Below are 17,899 nucleotides of genomic sequence, written 5' to 3'. Positions count from 1 at the left end.
AGTCCACCAAACTGCCAGATTTTTCCTATTCTACATATTCAGCCTCATTTGCTTCCTTTATTGCAAACATACATCATTTGTCTGAACCTGAGTCGTATAGAGAGGCTGTGTCTGATCCTCTTTGGCAGAATGCTATGGCTGAGGAACTTGCTGCTCTTCATCATACACATACATGGGATTTGGTTACTCTCCCACCTGGTAAGCATGCGATTGGTTGTCGATGGGTGTATAAGATAAAAACAAAATCTGATGGGTCTGTTGAGCGATACAAGGCAAGACTTGTGGCAAAAGGGTACTCACAACAATATGGAATGGATTATGAGGAGACTTTTTCCCCCGTAGCAAAGATGACGACTGTTCGCACTATGATTGCTGTTGCATCCGTTCGACAGTGGAAGATATTTCAGATGGATGTCAAGAATGCTTTTCTGAATGGTGATCTCCACGAGGAAGTTTATATGACTCCTCCCCCAGGTATTGACCACCAGCCAGGTGAAGTTTGTCGGCTTCGAAAAGCTTTATACGGTCTCAAACAAGCCCCTCGTGCTTGGTTTGAGAAATTCTCCACTGTTATTACTTCCCTTGGATTTGTCCCGAGTAACCATGATTCAGCATTATTTGTTAGATGTACAAGTGCAGGGCGAATTCTATTGTCCTTATATGTAGATGATATGATTATTACTGGTGATGATCATAGTGGTATTGAGTTATTGAAGCATGATTTGGCTCATCGATTTGCAATGAAGGACTTGGGCTTGCTGCGTTATTTTCTGGGTATTGAGGTGGCTCAGTCTAAGAAAGGGTATCTTCTTTCTCAGACTAAGTATATATCTGACTTGTTTACACGGGCGCGTCTTTCTGACAACAGGACTGTAGATACTCCCCTTGAAACCAATGCACGTTACTCTCCTAGTGATGGTGTTCCATTATCAGATCCGAGTCTTTATCGGACTATTGTGGGTAGTTTGGTTTATCTTACGGTTACTCGTCCAGATATAGCACATGCAGTTCATGTTGTTAGCCAGTTTGTTACTGCTCCTACTTCTGTTCACTGGGGAGCTGTACTTCGTATTCTAAGGTATCTTCGTGGCACTCAGTTTCAGAATCTCTTGTTTCCCTCGACGTCATCTCTCGAGTTGCGAGCCTATAGTGATGCTGATTGGGATGGAGATCGCAATGATCGTAAATCCACCACTGGTTTTTGTGTGTTTCTTGGAGACTCTTTAATCTCGTGGAAGAGCAAGAAACAAGATGTTGTCTCTAGATCTTCCACGGAGGCTGAGTATCGTGCTATGGCTGTGACTACATGTGAGATTATTTGGTTACGTTGGCTTCTTGCAGATATGGGGGTTCACATTTCTATGCCTACTCCCCTGCATTGTGATAACAAAAGTGCGGTACAAATTGCAAAGAATTCTGTCTTCCATGAGCGTACGAAGCACATTGAGATTGATTGTCACTTCACCCGTCATCATTTACAGCTCGGGACCATATCGCTTCCTTTTGTTCCATCGTCTTTGCAGATTGCTGACCTTTTTACGAAGGCTCAGTCGGCGTCTCGATTTCGTTTTTTGTGTGACAAACTCTCAATGCTTATTGCTGTTGCATTGTGAGTTTGAGGGGGGATGTTAGCCCATATGTTATTGGGCCTTTAGTTTATGGACCTTTAGGTTATTGGCTATGTATATATATAGCCTACTTTTGTTTTAGTTAGTTTTTTATGCTTTTCAGATTATATTGTAAACCTTAGCCTTTCTTTCTTTCAATAAAGTTCTATTAACAGGCTCTAACGTCATCTTTGACAAACGTCATCTTTGACAAACGTAATGTTTGAATTACTTATCATAGATTAACAAATTATATTAATGTCTGAATCACTACCATAGATTCAAAAAGAGAAAAAACAGTATTGACTTGACTTGCTTGTAGCTCCACTTTTCTTTTGGCTACAAGAAAAATTGAATAACAACTATAACAAAATGCGATTAACATGCTAACCTAAAAAATAACTGCAACAATATTAAAAAGAACACAAACTTTATTTGAATCGCCTACCATAAATTCGTAAATTACATAATGTGTATGAATTCAACCATAGGTCAAAAAATAAAAAATAAAATATTGACTTGACTTACTTGTAGCTTCACTTTTCTTTTGGCTACATTAAAATTTGAAGAAGTACTACAATAATATTAAAAAAAAAGAATTAGTTAACTAATTGAGAAAATCAATCAAGATACTAACCTCAAGAACATCGAACTGCAACAATATTATAAAACAATTAGTAAACTAATTGGGAAAACAAAATGCCAATTAACATGTATACTAACCTCAATTGGTTTCACAGCTTCTATACTATATTTGTGTTTGAGTGTAAATATATAAAGATTGATATTGGAGATTTTCTTTTAATTTTTTTTTTAAAAAACAATTAATATGCTAACCTCATAGGCTTCACTGGTTGCTTGTCTACTTCTCTTGGTATCTATATTTGTATTTGTATTGGTATCAAAGTAAATAGAAAAGCACGCAAATTAGGCAGCCACCCTTTTTCCTTGGGAGAAAAATTTCACCCTAAAAAATTTATGTCCAAATATATATTTTAACAAAAATTCTTAGGAAAATTCATATAATCATAAATATTAGGAAAAAAATAGTGAAAAGACAATTTTCTCTTGAACAGTATTAGAATAGGGATGTGGCTTTACATAAACAGTGTCGTTCCAAATTTGTATTGTTTTATTGGATTTGTAGACAAAATTTGTGATTTTTTTGTTCGAATAGGATTGTGGTTGTGCATTAGCAGCGTCGATCCAAATTTATATTATTTTATTGGCTTTATAGTCAAAATTTATATTGCTTTATTGGATTTATAATTTAAATAAAATATGCGAAAAGACGATTTTGTCTAAAGAGGACTTTTAATGAAGGGCAAAAAGTTCAAACGTGATTTATAAGTCCCTTCACGCTTTTGAGATAATAGAGATTGAGATACATGCATTAATAACGTAATTAAAATTAAATTGTTCTTAAATATACACTGAACTGAATTTCCCACATGCGGAAAGTTTGCATACTCACACCAAATCTCACTCGTAGAATTACACTATAATATGAACATACTAAATTAAAGGCAATAATAAACCAGAGTGTTAGATGTTAAATGGGAAATCAGATTTATGCACAAACTCACCCCTTCTTTGGTTGACTATCCAGGGATACCTCAAAAATCCTTATCCTTCCCATATTACTTGGATGGATATAGGGGTTTCGAGAGAGCTAAGGTTTCCTTCATCCGAGATGGATACTATAAAGAGGGTTGGTGTGACATTTTCCCACTGGAATGCGGACAATTATGCTTAGGTGTCAATTGGCTTGCAAGGCATAGAGTTTCAAATGTGCAAAATTAGCCTAAGATTATATTGGACCAATGGAGAAACCATCTCTTTCCATCTACCCTTCCCAACTCTCAAGGAAAGATGCCCACTTACTCCAAGCCTTATGAAAATGAGAGACAAAAGATTGAGAGGAGTAAGGGAGTGCAAGGTGGCAACCTAAGAGAGGAAAAATGAGAGGTAATGATGAGTGAAGTAAGGGGGTTGCCACCAATCGGAGCTAACATTGTTTGTCCTTCTTTTAATAAGGACATTTGTGTAGGTACTAACATGGCAAACAGAGGAGAACAAGTGTCAAAAGAAAAGATCTCCTTTGAAGATTTGACGAGGGTAACCTTAGATTCTTCCAAAGCTTGTGGAGGAATTTCACACCAAGGTGAAGAAGAATATGCTCAATAACTTCAAGGTAAAATACCTAAATCTTACCCTTTTGTGCATGAGAATAATGATTGTGTGGCTAGTAACCCATTGAGTGTGAGTAGTAGCTTACCTGCATGCGAGCGTAATGATTCTTTACCTCTTGATGATGATATACCTTTTGTGAGTGTGGATACACTAGTTGATCCTATTGATGACCAATTGATTCTCCTTGTAAGATCAATTTGTGTCCACCTAGTGTTGAAGCCATTGTGTTGAATGATAGTACATCATCTTGTGAAAATAATATATATCAACTTGTGTACGAAACTTGCCAACCACTTGAGGATGTGTGTGATGTGATTAATGAATCTCAAGTGAGTGATGATGTTGAAAATATTGATCAAGTGAATAAGAGTGACCCTTTGAGCATGTCCTATAGTGAAGATCTTAATGTTAGTTTGGCTCATGGGAATAATCGTGTGTTGGCAACATCTTTGACGCTGGCTAATTTTGTTCTAGTGAGTGAACTTGTATGTTCTACATCCTCTTCATGGATAAACCCTTCTCTCTTTGAGAACAATATCTTTTTTGAAGATGACAAAATCAATCCTAATAAATTACCAAGTGGTGTGGATAGCATTGATGATATAGTAGCTCATCTTGAGGGATATATCTTATATGACAACCCATTATGGTGTGACAACATTCCTCTTAAAGATGAAAATCTCTTCTTGGAAGATGAGAGAACTCTTAAGGGAAAGAAATGTGAAGTCTTGGAAAGGAATAACCAATTGGGTGATGATAACTTTGCTTTGCTTGAATATTTGAGAAACCCAATTAATGATTATTCCTATAAAACTTCTTTTGGTTGTGATCCTTTGTACGACACCCCGCCTTTGTTTGATAATTATGAGAATGCATTGCTTGCTTCTTGTGAAGACTTAAGCAATAATTACTTTGAAGTTAGTACTGGTATATGTCTACTCGAGGATTCTTCCATTGAAAGAGAAAGTATAAATTGTTTAGAAATTGCTTCTTTGTCTACTTTCTATACTCCTATTGTTGAGAATACTCATGGCAATGATTTTGAATCTAATAGTGAGTACATATATGAGGCCACCTTAGTTGAAGGTGACTTTAGTGATACCTTTCTCTACTCTCCCTTTGTTGTTGATGATACTTATGCTAGTGTGGGGAGTATATCTTTTAGTTTGGGTGAAGCCTATGGGGAAAAAGAGTGTTTTCTAGACCCGTGTCTATGGCCACTCTATCCGTTGACCCCAGTATCAAATTTGGATATGGTGATTTTGGCACACCCAACTTGTTGCTTGGTCTTTTTGACAAGCAAAGTTTGAGTGAGGATATTGGTATCCTTCCCTATGATGGAAAGTCTTTCTTGGGGATTTATGATCCACTTGATGGACCAACATTGTGTAAGGGAATGATCTCCAACAAAGATGAGAGATTTTTAAAGAAGGGGAGTAGTGAAAAGCTCCAAGAGAGTTCACCATTATGTGTTTCTACTCTTGACCAAGGTTCCACTACTTGTAGGTCAAGAAGAGAGTCTACATTTGAAACTACTTTGGATGAATTCTATTCATGTGATACCCTTCTTTAATACTTGAGTAGAATTGATGACCTCCTTCTTAAAGGTGGTATCATTCTTGAGAAACCAAGGGCTAATGTGTCATTGTCTCCTTTGGATATTGCTTATAAACTTGCATCCTTGCTTGACACGCCTGTGCTTAAATTATGTAACTCCCAACTTATGGATGCCAAGTTGATTATTTACTTGAAAGAAAGAAGTTCTATAGGCTTAAGTGTCTTAATTCCATCCTCGTACGCATTATGTGCTAAGTATTTTAAGCTAAATTGCATTCTCATAGATAATAGCACCTTGGATGATGTTTCTACACTTGATTCCTTTCTATACTACCTCTTTGCCTATGATGATATCCATGCTACTCTTGGATGTGTTTTATGTAAAGGTAGGAAAATTGTTGGTTTGACCACTTGTTTTAGTGACAATGCTATATGGATCTTGTGGACTTTAGAACCAATTGAGGCACCACCCTTGGTGTGGTCTCTTAAAGAGATAATAAAGCAACTGTGTCTTATGGCTCATAAGGTGAAGGTAGTTCTACCTTTTAGATTATTTGATGCCATTAGGACCTTTTTAGTTTCCTTATCTCTTGATGATTTCCCTAACCAAATCCTTTGTGCATTTTTCAATGAGTTTCTAATGTTTAACATGAAGGATCCTTGGTTATATCTTAAGTGTGTGCAACCTTGGCAAGATGCTATGATTGATTGTTCTAAATCAAACCCTCATGCCATGAGGATATCGTGTTTTTTTGTCCTTCCTTTGTTTTTTCAAGGTTTGGATTCAAGGTCGAATCCTTTTCATGAAGGGAGGATGATACAAGTCAAATGGACGTCAATGCTTTTGATCACACAACTCGAGGCCAACATAAGGAGGTCTAAGCCTTGATCTCTCTAAGGATCCAAGAATGTGCTTGGAGGACCTTCTTTGAGCTCCTAATCAAGCAATGTCTTGTTTGGAAGATATCTTGGAGCCAAGGAAAGTCATGGCGCAAGGAATAAAGAGAACCCTTTTTTGTTATTTTCAAAATAGCCCCTTTTGGGCTATTTTTGTAATAGGGTCGTTGTACAAAGGCAACTACTATAAATAGGTGCCTTAGACATTTCATTAGTTAGTTTTTTGTTTAATGATGATGAATTCATGAAAACTCCATTGGAAGTGTGGAGTGCTTGGAAAAGCCAATGTCGAACTTTGTTTAGAAATGTCAGTTGTAAGGGAGATTCAACCCCCTTTACAGTCACGTAAGAGCTAGGTGCTCGTAGGTAATCAATAAGGGGGGTCCTTGGGTTTGATACATCATTTAGTTGCCCTTTTGTTATCTTCTTGTGTCTATCTTTTTATCATCTATCCTTTTATCCTTTCACTTCTTGCATTTTCAATTTCGTCGATTCATTAGTGTTTTTGTTTTCTTCTCTTCTTCGTAGATTACTCTCGTTTAACACAACCACTCATTCCCATCTTCAAGGGAGAAAGCTATGAATGTGAAGTATACGTATGAAAACTATACTCAAATCTCAGAATCTCTGGGATTTTATAGAACATAGATATGCAGACCCTAATGAAAAAATAGACTGTGAGACAATAAGAAAAGGATACTAAAGTGTTGGTATTTATCCAGCAGGCTGTCTATGACAGATTTTTTTTCATGAATAGCAACAACAACTACATCAAAGCAAGAATGGTCCATTCTTCAGAAAGAATTTCAAAGTGATTCAAAGGTTATTGTGGTGAAACTGCAATCACTTTGGTGTGACTTCAAAACCTTGATGATGAAAAGTGGAGAATCTATTGCTGGATTTCTATCAGGAGCAATGAAAATTGTCAGTCAAATGCGATCCTATGAGGAGAAGGTTACTGATCAACTATTGTGGAAAAGGTTTTGTGAAGCCTGAATCCAAAATTTGATCACGTAGTTGCTGCTATAGAAGAATCTAAGAATTTATTAGTATTTTCCTTTGATGAACTAATGGGATCGCTTCAAGATCATAATGTGAGATTAATCAATCCGTAGAGAGGAATGAAGAGAAAACATTCCAAGTAAAAAATGTAGCCACTAAATCTGGAGATAATAATGGCCCTGGAAGTAGAGGTCGGGGAAGAGGAGGATTTTGTGGTGGTCGAGGTTGTGGTTATTGAAGATGCAGAGGAAGAAATAAAGGGCATAAGCAGTCCAATGAGAAAGGCAACACAAAGAATGATATTCAATGTTATCATTGCCATGAACATATAAAGGGTGATTGCTAGTATAAGGATCAAAAGATAAATTTTCCAGCAGAAGAAAATGAGGAAGAGAATTATCTTTTTATGGCTTGCATTGATACAAATCATAAGCCAAGTGATTTATGGTTTGTAGATGGTGGTTTTTCAAATCATATGACATGCACCAAATCTATGTTTCGAGAGCTTGATGAGAAGCAAAGAAAGAAGGTACAACTTGGCAACACAAAAGAGATGTAGGTTGAAGGAAAAGGCAAGGTGGTTATTGGAACTAGCCACAACAAAGTAAAAGTGTTAAATGATGTTCAGTTTCTACCTGATCTAGGATACAATTTGTTATGTGTTGGACAACTGATGACTGATGGATATTTTCTTTGGTTTGATAACAATGTGTGTGTCATTACAAATAAGAAGTCAGGAAAAAGGTTCATATCACCATGACGCCAAATAATATGTTTTCGCTGGACATTTTCAATATGAAAAATTTTACTCTTGCTGCAAGTGCAAAGGGTGACTCGAAGTTATGGCATTTAAGGTATGTTCATCTCAATATAAAGGGTCTGAAATTGCTAGGTGATAAAGGTATGGTTCTTGGACTACCAAAAATTAGTTCTCTTGATTTATGTGAAGGGTGCATTTATAGAAAACAAACCAGGAAACCTTTTGCCGTTGGAAAAACATGGAGAGGTTCTAATTGTTTAGAATTGATACATGCTGACTTATGTGGTCCTATGCAAACTAAGTCCTTAAGTGGGAGTCATTATTTTTTGTTGTTCACTAGCGATTATAGTCGCATGAGTTGGGTGTATTTTTTGGAGAACAAGTCAGAAACATTTAAAAAGTTTTAGAAATTCAAAGCTTTGGTGGAAAATCAAAGTAGCTGCAGCATCAAAGTTCTTCGAACAGATAGAGGAAGAGAGTTCGTGTCCAACAAATTCAATTCGTTTTGTGAAGAAAATGACATCCATCGGGAGTTAACAACTCCTTATACTCTAAAGCAAAATGGGGTCTTTGAACGGTTGGCAAGGAGCATGCTGCAAGCAAAGAAACTCTCAAATCAGTTCTGGGCAGAAGCTGTGGCAACATCTTCTTACTTACCGAATCTTTCACCAACGAAAGTTGTTATGAATAAAACCCCTTATGAATCTTGGCATTACAGGAGATCAAATGTGAGTCATTTACGAGTTTTTGGGTGTGTTTCTTATGCTTTGGTAAACTTACAAGCTCATCAAAAGCTTGATGAAAAATCTTAAAATTGCATTTTTATTGGCTATTGTACTCAATCCAAAGCATACAGACTATGTAAACCTCTTAATGGCAAGATCTCAGTTAGAAGGGATGTAATGTTTGATGAAAATGCAAGCTGAGAATGGAGTAAAAAGTTGGTCTGACAAGAGATTCCTATGCCTCTTGGAATCACTGAAAATGAAGAAAAAGAGTCAACCCCTACAAGTCCACTTTCAGGTTCTTTTATGGAATTACCAAGTTCACTGACTTCAGCAACTCATGAGGAGTCTTCAGATGAGATAATTTCATTAAGAAGATCAACAAGGCTTAAAAGCCAAATCCCAAGTATGCTAATAATCTTTATATGACTTGTCAATTTGCTTTTTTTGTTTTTAGTTCCCTTAAATTATGAAGAAGCTGCAAAAAAAGAAGAGTGGAGAAAGGCAACACTGGACGAAATACAGTCCATTGAAAAGAATGAAACATGAAAAATAATGGAGTTACCAGAAGGGAAAAGTGTAATTGGTTTGAAATGGGTGTTTAAGAAAAAATTTGCTTCGGATGGTAGCCTACAAAAGCAAAAAGCTCGTCTTGTGGAAAAAGACTATGCACAACAATATGGTGTTGATTTTGAAGAAATATTTTCTCTATTAGCTCGATTTCAGACAGTAAGGCAGGTTCTGGCAATGGCTGCACAATTGCAATGGCCAGTTTATCAATTTGATGTCAAGTCCGTATTCCTCAATGTAGACTTACAAGAAAAAGTCTATGTAAGGCAACCTGAAGGTTTCATAAAGAAAGGCAATGAAACAAAGGTGTTGAAGCTGAAAAAGGCATTGTACGACTTGACGTAAGCCCCCCGAGGATGTTATAGCAAGATCGATGGCTACTTCTAGAAAAATGGGTACATGAGAAGTGAGAATGAACCTACCTTGTATGTAAAGAAGGAAGGTAATGATTTCATCATTGTACGCCTTTATGTTGACGATATCATTTACACTAACTCTTCTGAGTTTCTTATGGATAATTTTAAGTCTCAAATGATGAATGAATTTGAGATGTTGAATATGGAGTTATTTCATTACTTTCTGGGCCTTGAAGTCCATCAAATTGAAGATGGAATATTTCTTGCACAAAGGAAATATGGCAGAGACCTTCTCAATGAATTTGGCATGCTTAATTGCATGCCTGTGGCTACACCAATGAATATAAATGAAAAATTGCAGCAGGTGAATGAAGAAGAAGAGTTGGCAGATGCAAGGAGGTTCAGAAGTTTGGTTGGAGGTCTAATATATTTGACGTACACTAGACCCGATATTGCATTTTCTGTCGGTGTTGTTTCCAGATTTATGCAGCAACCTCCAAAGGTACATTATGACGCAGCAAAGAAAATCTTGTAAGCGATACATTGATGAAACTTTGGGCTTTGGTATTTGGTACTCAAGTACCAATAATTTCATATTGTGCAGGTACACAGATAGCAATTATGGAAGTTCGTTGAATGATAGACGAAGTGTTTAACAAATGTTTTCACTCTAGGCGCAATAACTTGGAGTTCAAAGAAGCAATCTACCACAACATTGTCAACCTCAGAAGCTGAGTATATTACAGTAACTTCAGCAGCTTGTCAGGTAGTCTCATTAAGAAGAGTGTTAGCAGATCTTCAACAAGAGAAGAAGGGAGCAAGAAGATATTTTGAGACAGTAAAGCAACTATCTCCATGACAAAGAATCCAACATTCCATAGCATGACAAAGCATATGATCTTTTGATTTCATTTCTTTTCAATATAAGAATCTTCTTTCCCACAAAACTTAGTTATCCCTTTCTTGTTTATGACTCCTGTATGTAATAATAGTACTGCTATATATTTGTAAAGGAAAAATACATAAATTACCACGTAAAGTTATTTCGATAATTCGATTGTACTTTTAACTTTACGAACGTTTTTTTACCCCAATTAAGCACACATAATAATTTTGGAAATCAATGGGTAATTCTAAGGACATTATCTTAAAAGACTTGGGCTCAACCATAAATCATAATATTTACTAGCTGATGTCTGCCAACATATTCATAGCACTAGAAGAGAAAGAAATAAAGTGTTAGGTCTTAGTTCACTTCTCTTCAAGTCCAAGCTTTCAACAATGATAGCTCACTCAATATGACTCCGATTAAGCTCAAATTTGAAAATCTAGACTCCTATAGTGTTAGAGAACACATATCTAACACTAGGAATACAAGAAAAAAAATACAAAATCAAAAACTCAAAATTTGAAACACCCTAAAAAACGTTTTGGGACTCTTTTTCTATTTTTTTGTGTGATTTTCAAGATAACAAACCCAAGACTAGAATCATGGTAACGATTCTAAGCTCAGCTCTGATACCAAATGATGCGATCCAAGCCACGAGGATTCGAATCTAGACGTGAAAAAGTAACAATAGAGGGATATGATATTGATGATAGAAAGATAGACACAAGATTAATAACAAAAGGGCAATCTAAGGGTATGTCAAACCCAAAAACCTCCCTTAATAGATTATCAATGAGCACCTAGCTCTTATGTGACCGCAAAGGGGATTGAACCTCATTACAACCAACGTCTCTAGACAAGGTTCAACATCGATTTTTTCAAGCACTCAATTCACTCCCATGAAGCTTTCATGATTACATAAAAAAACTAAGAAAGAAAGAACCATAAGCTATCTATTTATAGTGCTAGGCTAATTATATTACATTAAGGCCCTTAAATGGCCCATTGACCCATTAAAAGAGACGCCCCTTAGTATGTTACTGCTTGATCTTCTCATGACCTTCTCCTTTAGTTTGTTGAGTCTTTTGGCTTTCCAAAGCGCACTCCAGGCTCCAAACAATTATCCACACATGGGATTGTGGGTTTAGGAGCTCAAAGAGGGTCCTTCAAGTGCATTGTTGAGCTCTTTGGTGGATTATGACTTGGACCTCTTTGTGTTGGCCTAGAATGATGTGATCAAAAGTTTTGAGGCTGGATCGTATCAAATAGTCATCTTTTGTGGCAAAATTCTTGGTCACCAAGTTATCATTTTGAAGGTCTGCAACCTTATTTTGATATGCTATAAACATCTTATTTGATGACGAATTCTTTCATAGCGCGCAACCCATTTTCTTCAATTACCTTCAATCTTCAATAATAGCCTGGGAAAAGATAAAATGGAAAGAGAAAGGGTGAGGAAGCAGTTACTCAATTTCCCTGGAGCTTATTGCCTTGGGGCATAGAGTAACATTTGAAAAATTATAAGTGCATTGGATGTACAAAAGCTGAACATTTGGTTGGCTGGAATTCATTGATTCCAATTTTCTTTCAGTTTGACTTTATTTGTTGCTGGCTGTGGATTTCAACCGTGATCTATCAAGGACTTGCAAGGTTGTCCGCAAGCTTGCACTTTCCTGTCTTTTTTATCTTACTTTATTTTGAAATGGATAGCTTCCTCACTGATTTAAGATTTTCTAAGATTATTTTGAAACGGGCGTAAAGCTTCACTAAATCTACCTAGTTTAACATCAAATATTGTATTCTTTGTACAGATTGTGTATCCTACTTTACTATTCTCTGTAAAGACATGATTTATGATAAATTTGTAGAAAAAAAATTATTTTATTAATAATTATCGATAAATTTAAAATTTATAATAATTAGGGGTATTTTAATAAACTTACCTGTTATGATGCAGTACCATGCCATCAAACCAAACAAAAAAACTGTTATTAAACAATAGTGAACGATACAATGTATCCAAACATTGTATTGTACTATACTATACAGTACCATACCATACTATACCGTACATTATTAAACCATGACAAACCACCATCCAAACACAGTGGAGTCTTAAGAGTAGTTTGGTAGTTTAAGCTTAGTAATTCAAGACTTAGTTCCTGTTTGGGATTGCTTATTTCCCAAAAAAAAAAAAACACTTATTTTGAAAAGAAGGATATTTGATAACTTGCAAAAGTGTGTTTAAGAAAAAGTAGAAGCAAAAAATTTTTGCTTTTCAAAAAACATAAAAGTAAAAAATTATTTTTTATGACAAAAATATCCCTATTACATGCGTGCGCACGCACACACAATTCTTTAATTTTTTATTTTAAAAATTTGCTACTTCATATATACATCATAATTCTTTACTTTATTTTATGATTTATATATTATTGTTATTTTATTTTTACTCATTTTTCTTAAATAAACTTGAAAATATCAGTGATAATGATGACCGAAGAATATATATAACTTTTTATTTTTTATTATTAATGATAGCAAATGACATATGAATCACGTTACAAGATTAAATGATATTTTGGCAATACTTGTAATTTTTTTTTTGAATATTTAATATGACAATGCTCTACTACTGATAAAAACTTTAACTATTATGCTAACGAAGACATCATTACAGAGATCGAAGAAGGAGATGAGCCTTCTAGTATACCTTCAGAACTACAAGACAGATCTTCTACTAGTATTGAGACATTGCGTGATAAAACTAGGAATTAGATCGCTGAAAATTTTTGTGATGTAGGAATGAATAATTGTTTTTATCGTTGATATTTTCATACGTAGTGATTTAATTTATGGAATAATTTTTATATTCATTTTTATTTGATTTTTTAAGAAATATTTAAATTATTTAAGTAATATATCATTATTTAATATTTTTTAATATATTTATGTATATAAATATTGAGTGAAAATTTTAGAGCACATACTTTTTAATTAAATAAATATAAAATTTTAATTAAAAATGTAAAAATAGATATTTAAACTAAATTTTCTCTATAAATCGATTTTAGTAATAAAAGTCTATTGATACATGTTTTTTTTGGTCATTTGTTTCAAAAAAGCACTTCTTGAAAAAGATTATCCAAACACAATCTGTTTATCAAAAACACTTTTCAAATTAATTTACTAAATACAAATTGCTTTTTAACAAAAGCACTTTTTTAAAAAGCTATTTCATAAAAGTACTTCTCAAATAAGCGGTTTTGTAATAGCAATCCAAATGGGCTCTTATGTTCATATTAAACACTAATTCTATTAATATGTTCATTTAATAAAAAAGTAAAATCAATTAACAAACAAATTATGAAGCTTATAACATTCAAGAAAACAAATTACTAATTAATTTTCAATTACGAATCACTAATTACTAATTATTAATTTCCAATTTTCAATTGCTAAATACTACTCTTTCCATTTACTTTTTTTTTTCATACTAATTATGAATCACAACAAAATGTAAAAGGATAATTACCTCCTATGTCAACAGATGGGATGTGAGCAATCTTAGGCCAGTCCTCTCCTACTTCCTTCTTGCATCTTTGCTTCAGGATTGATGAACACCATGAAATATTTAGTCTTTGCAATGCAGTGAGAGATCTCATGCCTTCTGGCAAGGATGTCAACATAGGAGAACCAATAATCGCCAACCGATTAAGGGCAATGAGGTCGCCTATCCATTCCGGAATTGTTGTGAATTTAGCACATGACATAATGTCTATTGATTTCAAAGAAGCTAAGAAATGTCGGAGCCATAGTGGAAGCGACATTAACTTGTCAAGCCCGAAAAGAGTGAGAGTTGATAAGTTCCCCGGGACTTGAAATTGCATTCCCTCTTCATTGGACAAGTCGAGATCAGGGCAAAATGCTATAGATAAAGTCTCCAGAGAAGTGAGATGAATTAGACATGTGGATAGATAGACCAGATCTCCGCAACTTCGGATAGACAAAGATTGGAGCGACGTGAGATTCTTGAACACATCCTCTGGCATAGTTGCTAGCCTTTCAACAGAAACTAGAGTCAACTTTTTCAAGTTGCGAAGAGGAGAAGGATGATGAGGAGGTGGGCAAAGAATTTGCTTCAATGTCTTCTCACTTATTCTTTGCAGTTCAAGTTGTTTTAGGGAAGAGAAGTAGTAGCGTTCATCTGTAGGAGTCTTTGATGGTTGCATGAATTTATCATCATAACCATAGAGTCCATTGAGATTCCGTAGTGCAAGACTTTGGAGAAAAGGCAGTTTCCATAGCTGTGGAAGATTTTGGATTTTATGGCAATCTTCTATACATAGATGAACAAGCTTGGGCAACAAAAAGCCAAGATTCTCATCCATCAACCAACTTGGAAACCTTGACCCACTGTAATTTTTTATTCCCAATCCTTTAATGTTTTGGTGAGGCTGCAGGGTTTCCAACATCATCAGATCAGATACATCCCCATGATTTCCATATTCAAACTCTACACTCAGCTGTCGAAGATGCTTCATCCTTTTCACTACACCTGTTGGTGTTCTTTCTCCAATTGCACGGATACGTCCCATGAATTTAATGCTTAAGCTATTTCTGAGATCAACAAGGCCATTTAGTTCGTTCAACCTGTCACTTGCCTGACCAGATATGCAACTTTCTTTGCCTACGATAAAACTTGGCAACGTCCGTAGAGACGTCAGTTGACCAATTCCAGGTGGCATATCTTTCAGGGCTGTGCAATGATGAAATTCCAAATGCATGAGACTTGTCAACTGGAAAATTCCTGGGGGAATATGGGTTATTGAGTCGCACCATTGACATGCCAAACGTCGAAGGCTCACCAATCTCCAAATATCTCTCGGCAAATTTTGGAGTATACTGCAACTAAACAACTTTAGAATTTGTAGATTATGCAATTTTGTTATGGTATTTGGTAAAGTAACAATACTGTTAGAAGAAATAGAGAGATATCTTAGATGCTTCAGTCCACCTAAAGATTGAGGTAGAAACACTATATCCAGCTGACCTAGATGTAGGACGCGCAAGCGTGAAAAACTTGAAATCATTCTCGCTAAATTTAAATTGCTCATGACACTGCCTGGAGAATCATTTAGGTAAATAAATGTACGCAACTTCATATGCTTCCTATAGAATGAATTGGGAAATGTCAATGAACCATCAATCTTGAATAAAAAAGAAGCATGGAGAGTTTGATCAGGGACAATCTTGGTATCTTCTGCTTTAACGATACTGAAGAACTCGCTATCTGCAACTTCTTTTGCGAGATCATGAATAAGATCGTGCATTTTGTGAAATTGCATAAACGATTCTTGAAAGAATGACCTTCTTAACAAATCCACGAAATATGAATTTGCTACATCCTCTACATTATCTCTGTTGCTATTACTTGATTGAATAAAGCCTTGCGCAATCCACATATCAACCAAATCAAATCTTTGAATTTCGGAATCCTTGGGAAAGAGGGAACAATATGCGAAGCATATCTTTAAATGCCGAGGAAGGTAATGATAGCTCAATCTCAAAATGGCCGTTAGATCATTTCCTCCTTGTGTGATATTTGACAAATCTTGATTCCTGAAATACATCCACTCATCCTCTGTTCTTTTGACGCGCAGTAGGCTTCCTACTAACCTTATTGCAAGAGGAACTCCTCCACACTTTTTCACAATTTCCTTTCCTATTTCCACCAAATTTGAATTATCGTGCTCTTTGTTACATTCAAATGCAATTTTTTCAAACAATTTCCATGCTTCTTCCTCTGAAAGGTCTCCTAATTTATGTTTATGAACACTTCCTGAAACTTCTGCCACCATGTCTGAACGAGTAGTCACTAAAATCTTACTTCCCTTGGCTCCACCGGTCAACATATTCTTCAGGTTCGACCATCTCAAGGGATCTTCGTTCCACACATCATCGAGCACTAGCAAATACTTCCCTTCAAGCATTTTCCGAAGCTCTTTTTGCACTGCATCTAGTTGAAGGTAATTATCCTTCTTCCCTCCCCCAGATTCAATGATTTTTTCTGCAATCATTTTCACTTCAAATACGTCCGAAACACAAACCCACAATGCTTTGTCGAAGTTCTTTTTGATAATTTCATCATTGTACACACATTGTGCGAGAGTGGTCTTTCCTAGCCCCCCAGGACCGATAATTGATATGACCACAACATTCTCTTCAAACTCAGAATCCAAAAGAAAATCCACAATTTTCTTTTTATCATCATTCCTTCCAATCACTTCTCCGTCAGGCTCAGATGAATAAGTCTCTCTATCCAAATTCAATTGGAATGAGTAAGGCTCTCGAAGCAAAGGTTGCTGCCTCCTTTCAACTAGGTTTAAGGAGGCCCTATCTTTTGCGATTACATCTAGGTCTCTCCGAATGGCCTTGAGACGATAACTTATCTTACGATTAAAAATCACTGGATTTGATTTTGAGAAGAAGATTCCTACCTTATTGAACAATTTTCGATGCTCAACTTCAGTGGCGACATCATCCAAGAGATCATCAGCTTCAAAGAACACTTTCTTAAGCCTGGCTATCGAGTCCTTCAACTGGTTGCTACTCCCTTGTTGCTCCTCCGCATCAATGAGTACGGCTTGGATGGAAGAAACTGTAGTAGAAAACTTGTGAAGCTCATCGGCTAGTCCGTAAATAGATCCTACTTCTTCAGCAGCAAGAGAACCCAAACTTTTCAAGATTTCAGCAGCAAGATTGTACAGAATTTCAGCCATGATCTGCAAGATGAACAAGTTTTCCTTTTTTTTTTTGTGTGTATGTGGTTGCCAAATGTAGAAGATATCCTTTGTCTACCACAAACCACAATTTATAAAAAGTTGACAAAGACCTTGACTTGGTAGTCTCTTCCGGACAAGTTGGATGTTATCGTTTCATAATACTATATTTCCCTCAAGTTTCAAAATAAATGGTGTTTTCGGATGTCCCGACTCTCGACCATGATTCGAGGCCCAACTCCTCAATCCCGAACTCGACTCAAGACCCAACTTCCGACCTTGACACCTGACTCCCGACCACAACTCGAGACCCTTGGTTTTTTTTTTTTTTTTAACTCGAGACCTACAATAACCTTAATGGCTTACTAGGTCCATTTTTCCTTTGTCACGCGCTATATTTTTATCTACACATGAAGTATGTAGTAGCGATTAGAGTGTTATCAACTGATTGAAATGTCTCTCAACATTTCTTTTGTACTTGAGAATTGAATTTCGTAACATGTTGTAAAATCTACATATACTAAATATCTAATTAGTTACTGTATATATTAACTAGCGTTT

At 35.7% G+C, this 17,899-nt stretch overlaps 3 protein-coding genes across 3 annotated transcripts; 2 read left to right on the top strand and 1 right to left on the bottom strand.

The window, feature by feature from the left end:
- Positions 1-416: 416 nt before the first annotated feature.
- LOC124896991 (uncharacterized mitochondrial protein AtMg00810-like) lies at positions 417-1,445 on the top strand (the record flags this gene model as incomplete). The annotated part of the gene is made up of 1 exon (XM_047409029.1): positions 417-1,445. A coding segment is annotated over one exon (1,029 nt), but the record flags the coding sequence as incomplete, so codon positions are not given.
- Positions 1,446-9,710: 8,265 nt separating this feature from the next.
- On the top strand, positions 9,711-10,323 carry LOC107865584 (uncharacterized mitochondrial protein AtMg00810-like). Its single transcript, XM_016711816.2, has 2 exons — positions 9,711-10,198; positions 10,272-10,323. Exons 1-2 carry the CDS (start codon positions 9,711-9,713, stop codon positions 10,321-10,323), a joined length of 540 nt encoding a protein of 179 aa, XP_016567302.2.
- Positions 10,324-11,289: 966 nt separating this feature from the next.
- Positions 11,290-17,534, bottom strand: LOC107864258 (putative disease resistance protein RGA3). The gene is made up of 2 exons (XM_016710591.2): positions 14,092-17,534; positions 11,290-11,977 (listed from the first exon to the last, which is right to left on the bottom strand). The coding sequence occupies exons 1-2, from the start codon at positions 17,336-17,338 to the stop codon at positions 11,967-11,969; spliced, it is 3,258 nt and encodes a 1,085-aa protein (XP_016566077.1). The 5' UTR covers positions 17,339-17,534; the 3' UTR covers positions 11,290-11,966.
- Between the last annotated feature and the right edge of the window lie 365 nt (positions 17,535-17,899).

Source organism: Capsicum annuum, chromosome 3 (assembly GCF_002878395.1).
Source record: "Capsicum annuum cultivar UCD-10X-F1 chromosome 3, UCD10Xv1.1, whole genome shotgun sequence".
Lineage (NCBI taxonomy): Eukaryota > Viridiplantae > Streptophyta > Magnoliopsida > Solanales > Solanaceae > Capsicum > Capsicum annuum.
This window is presented reverse-complemented; position numbering and strand designations above follow the sequence as displayed.

Excerpts from the sequence above, each read along its gene's own strand:
- LOC107865584 (XM_016711816.2), top strand. The coding sequence starts at position 9,711 with ATGAGAAGTGAGAATGAACCTACCTTGTATGTAAAGAAGGAAGGTAAT. Across the intron at positions 10,199-10,271 it reads GACGCAGCAAAGAAAATCTT|GTACACAGATAGCAATTATG; the intron begins GTAAGCGATACA and ends CATATTGTGCAG.
- LOC107864258 (XM_016710591.2), bottom strand. The coding sequence starts at position 17,338 with ATGGCTGAAATTCTGTACAATCTTGCTGCTGAAATCTTGAAAAGTTTG.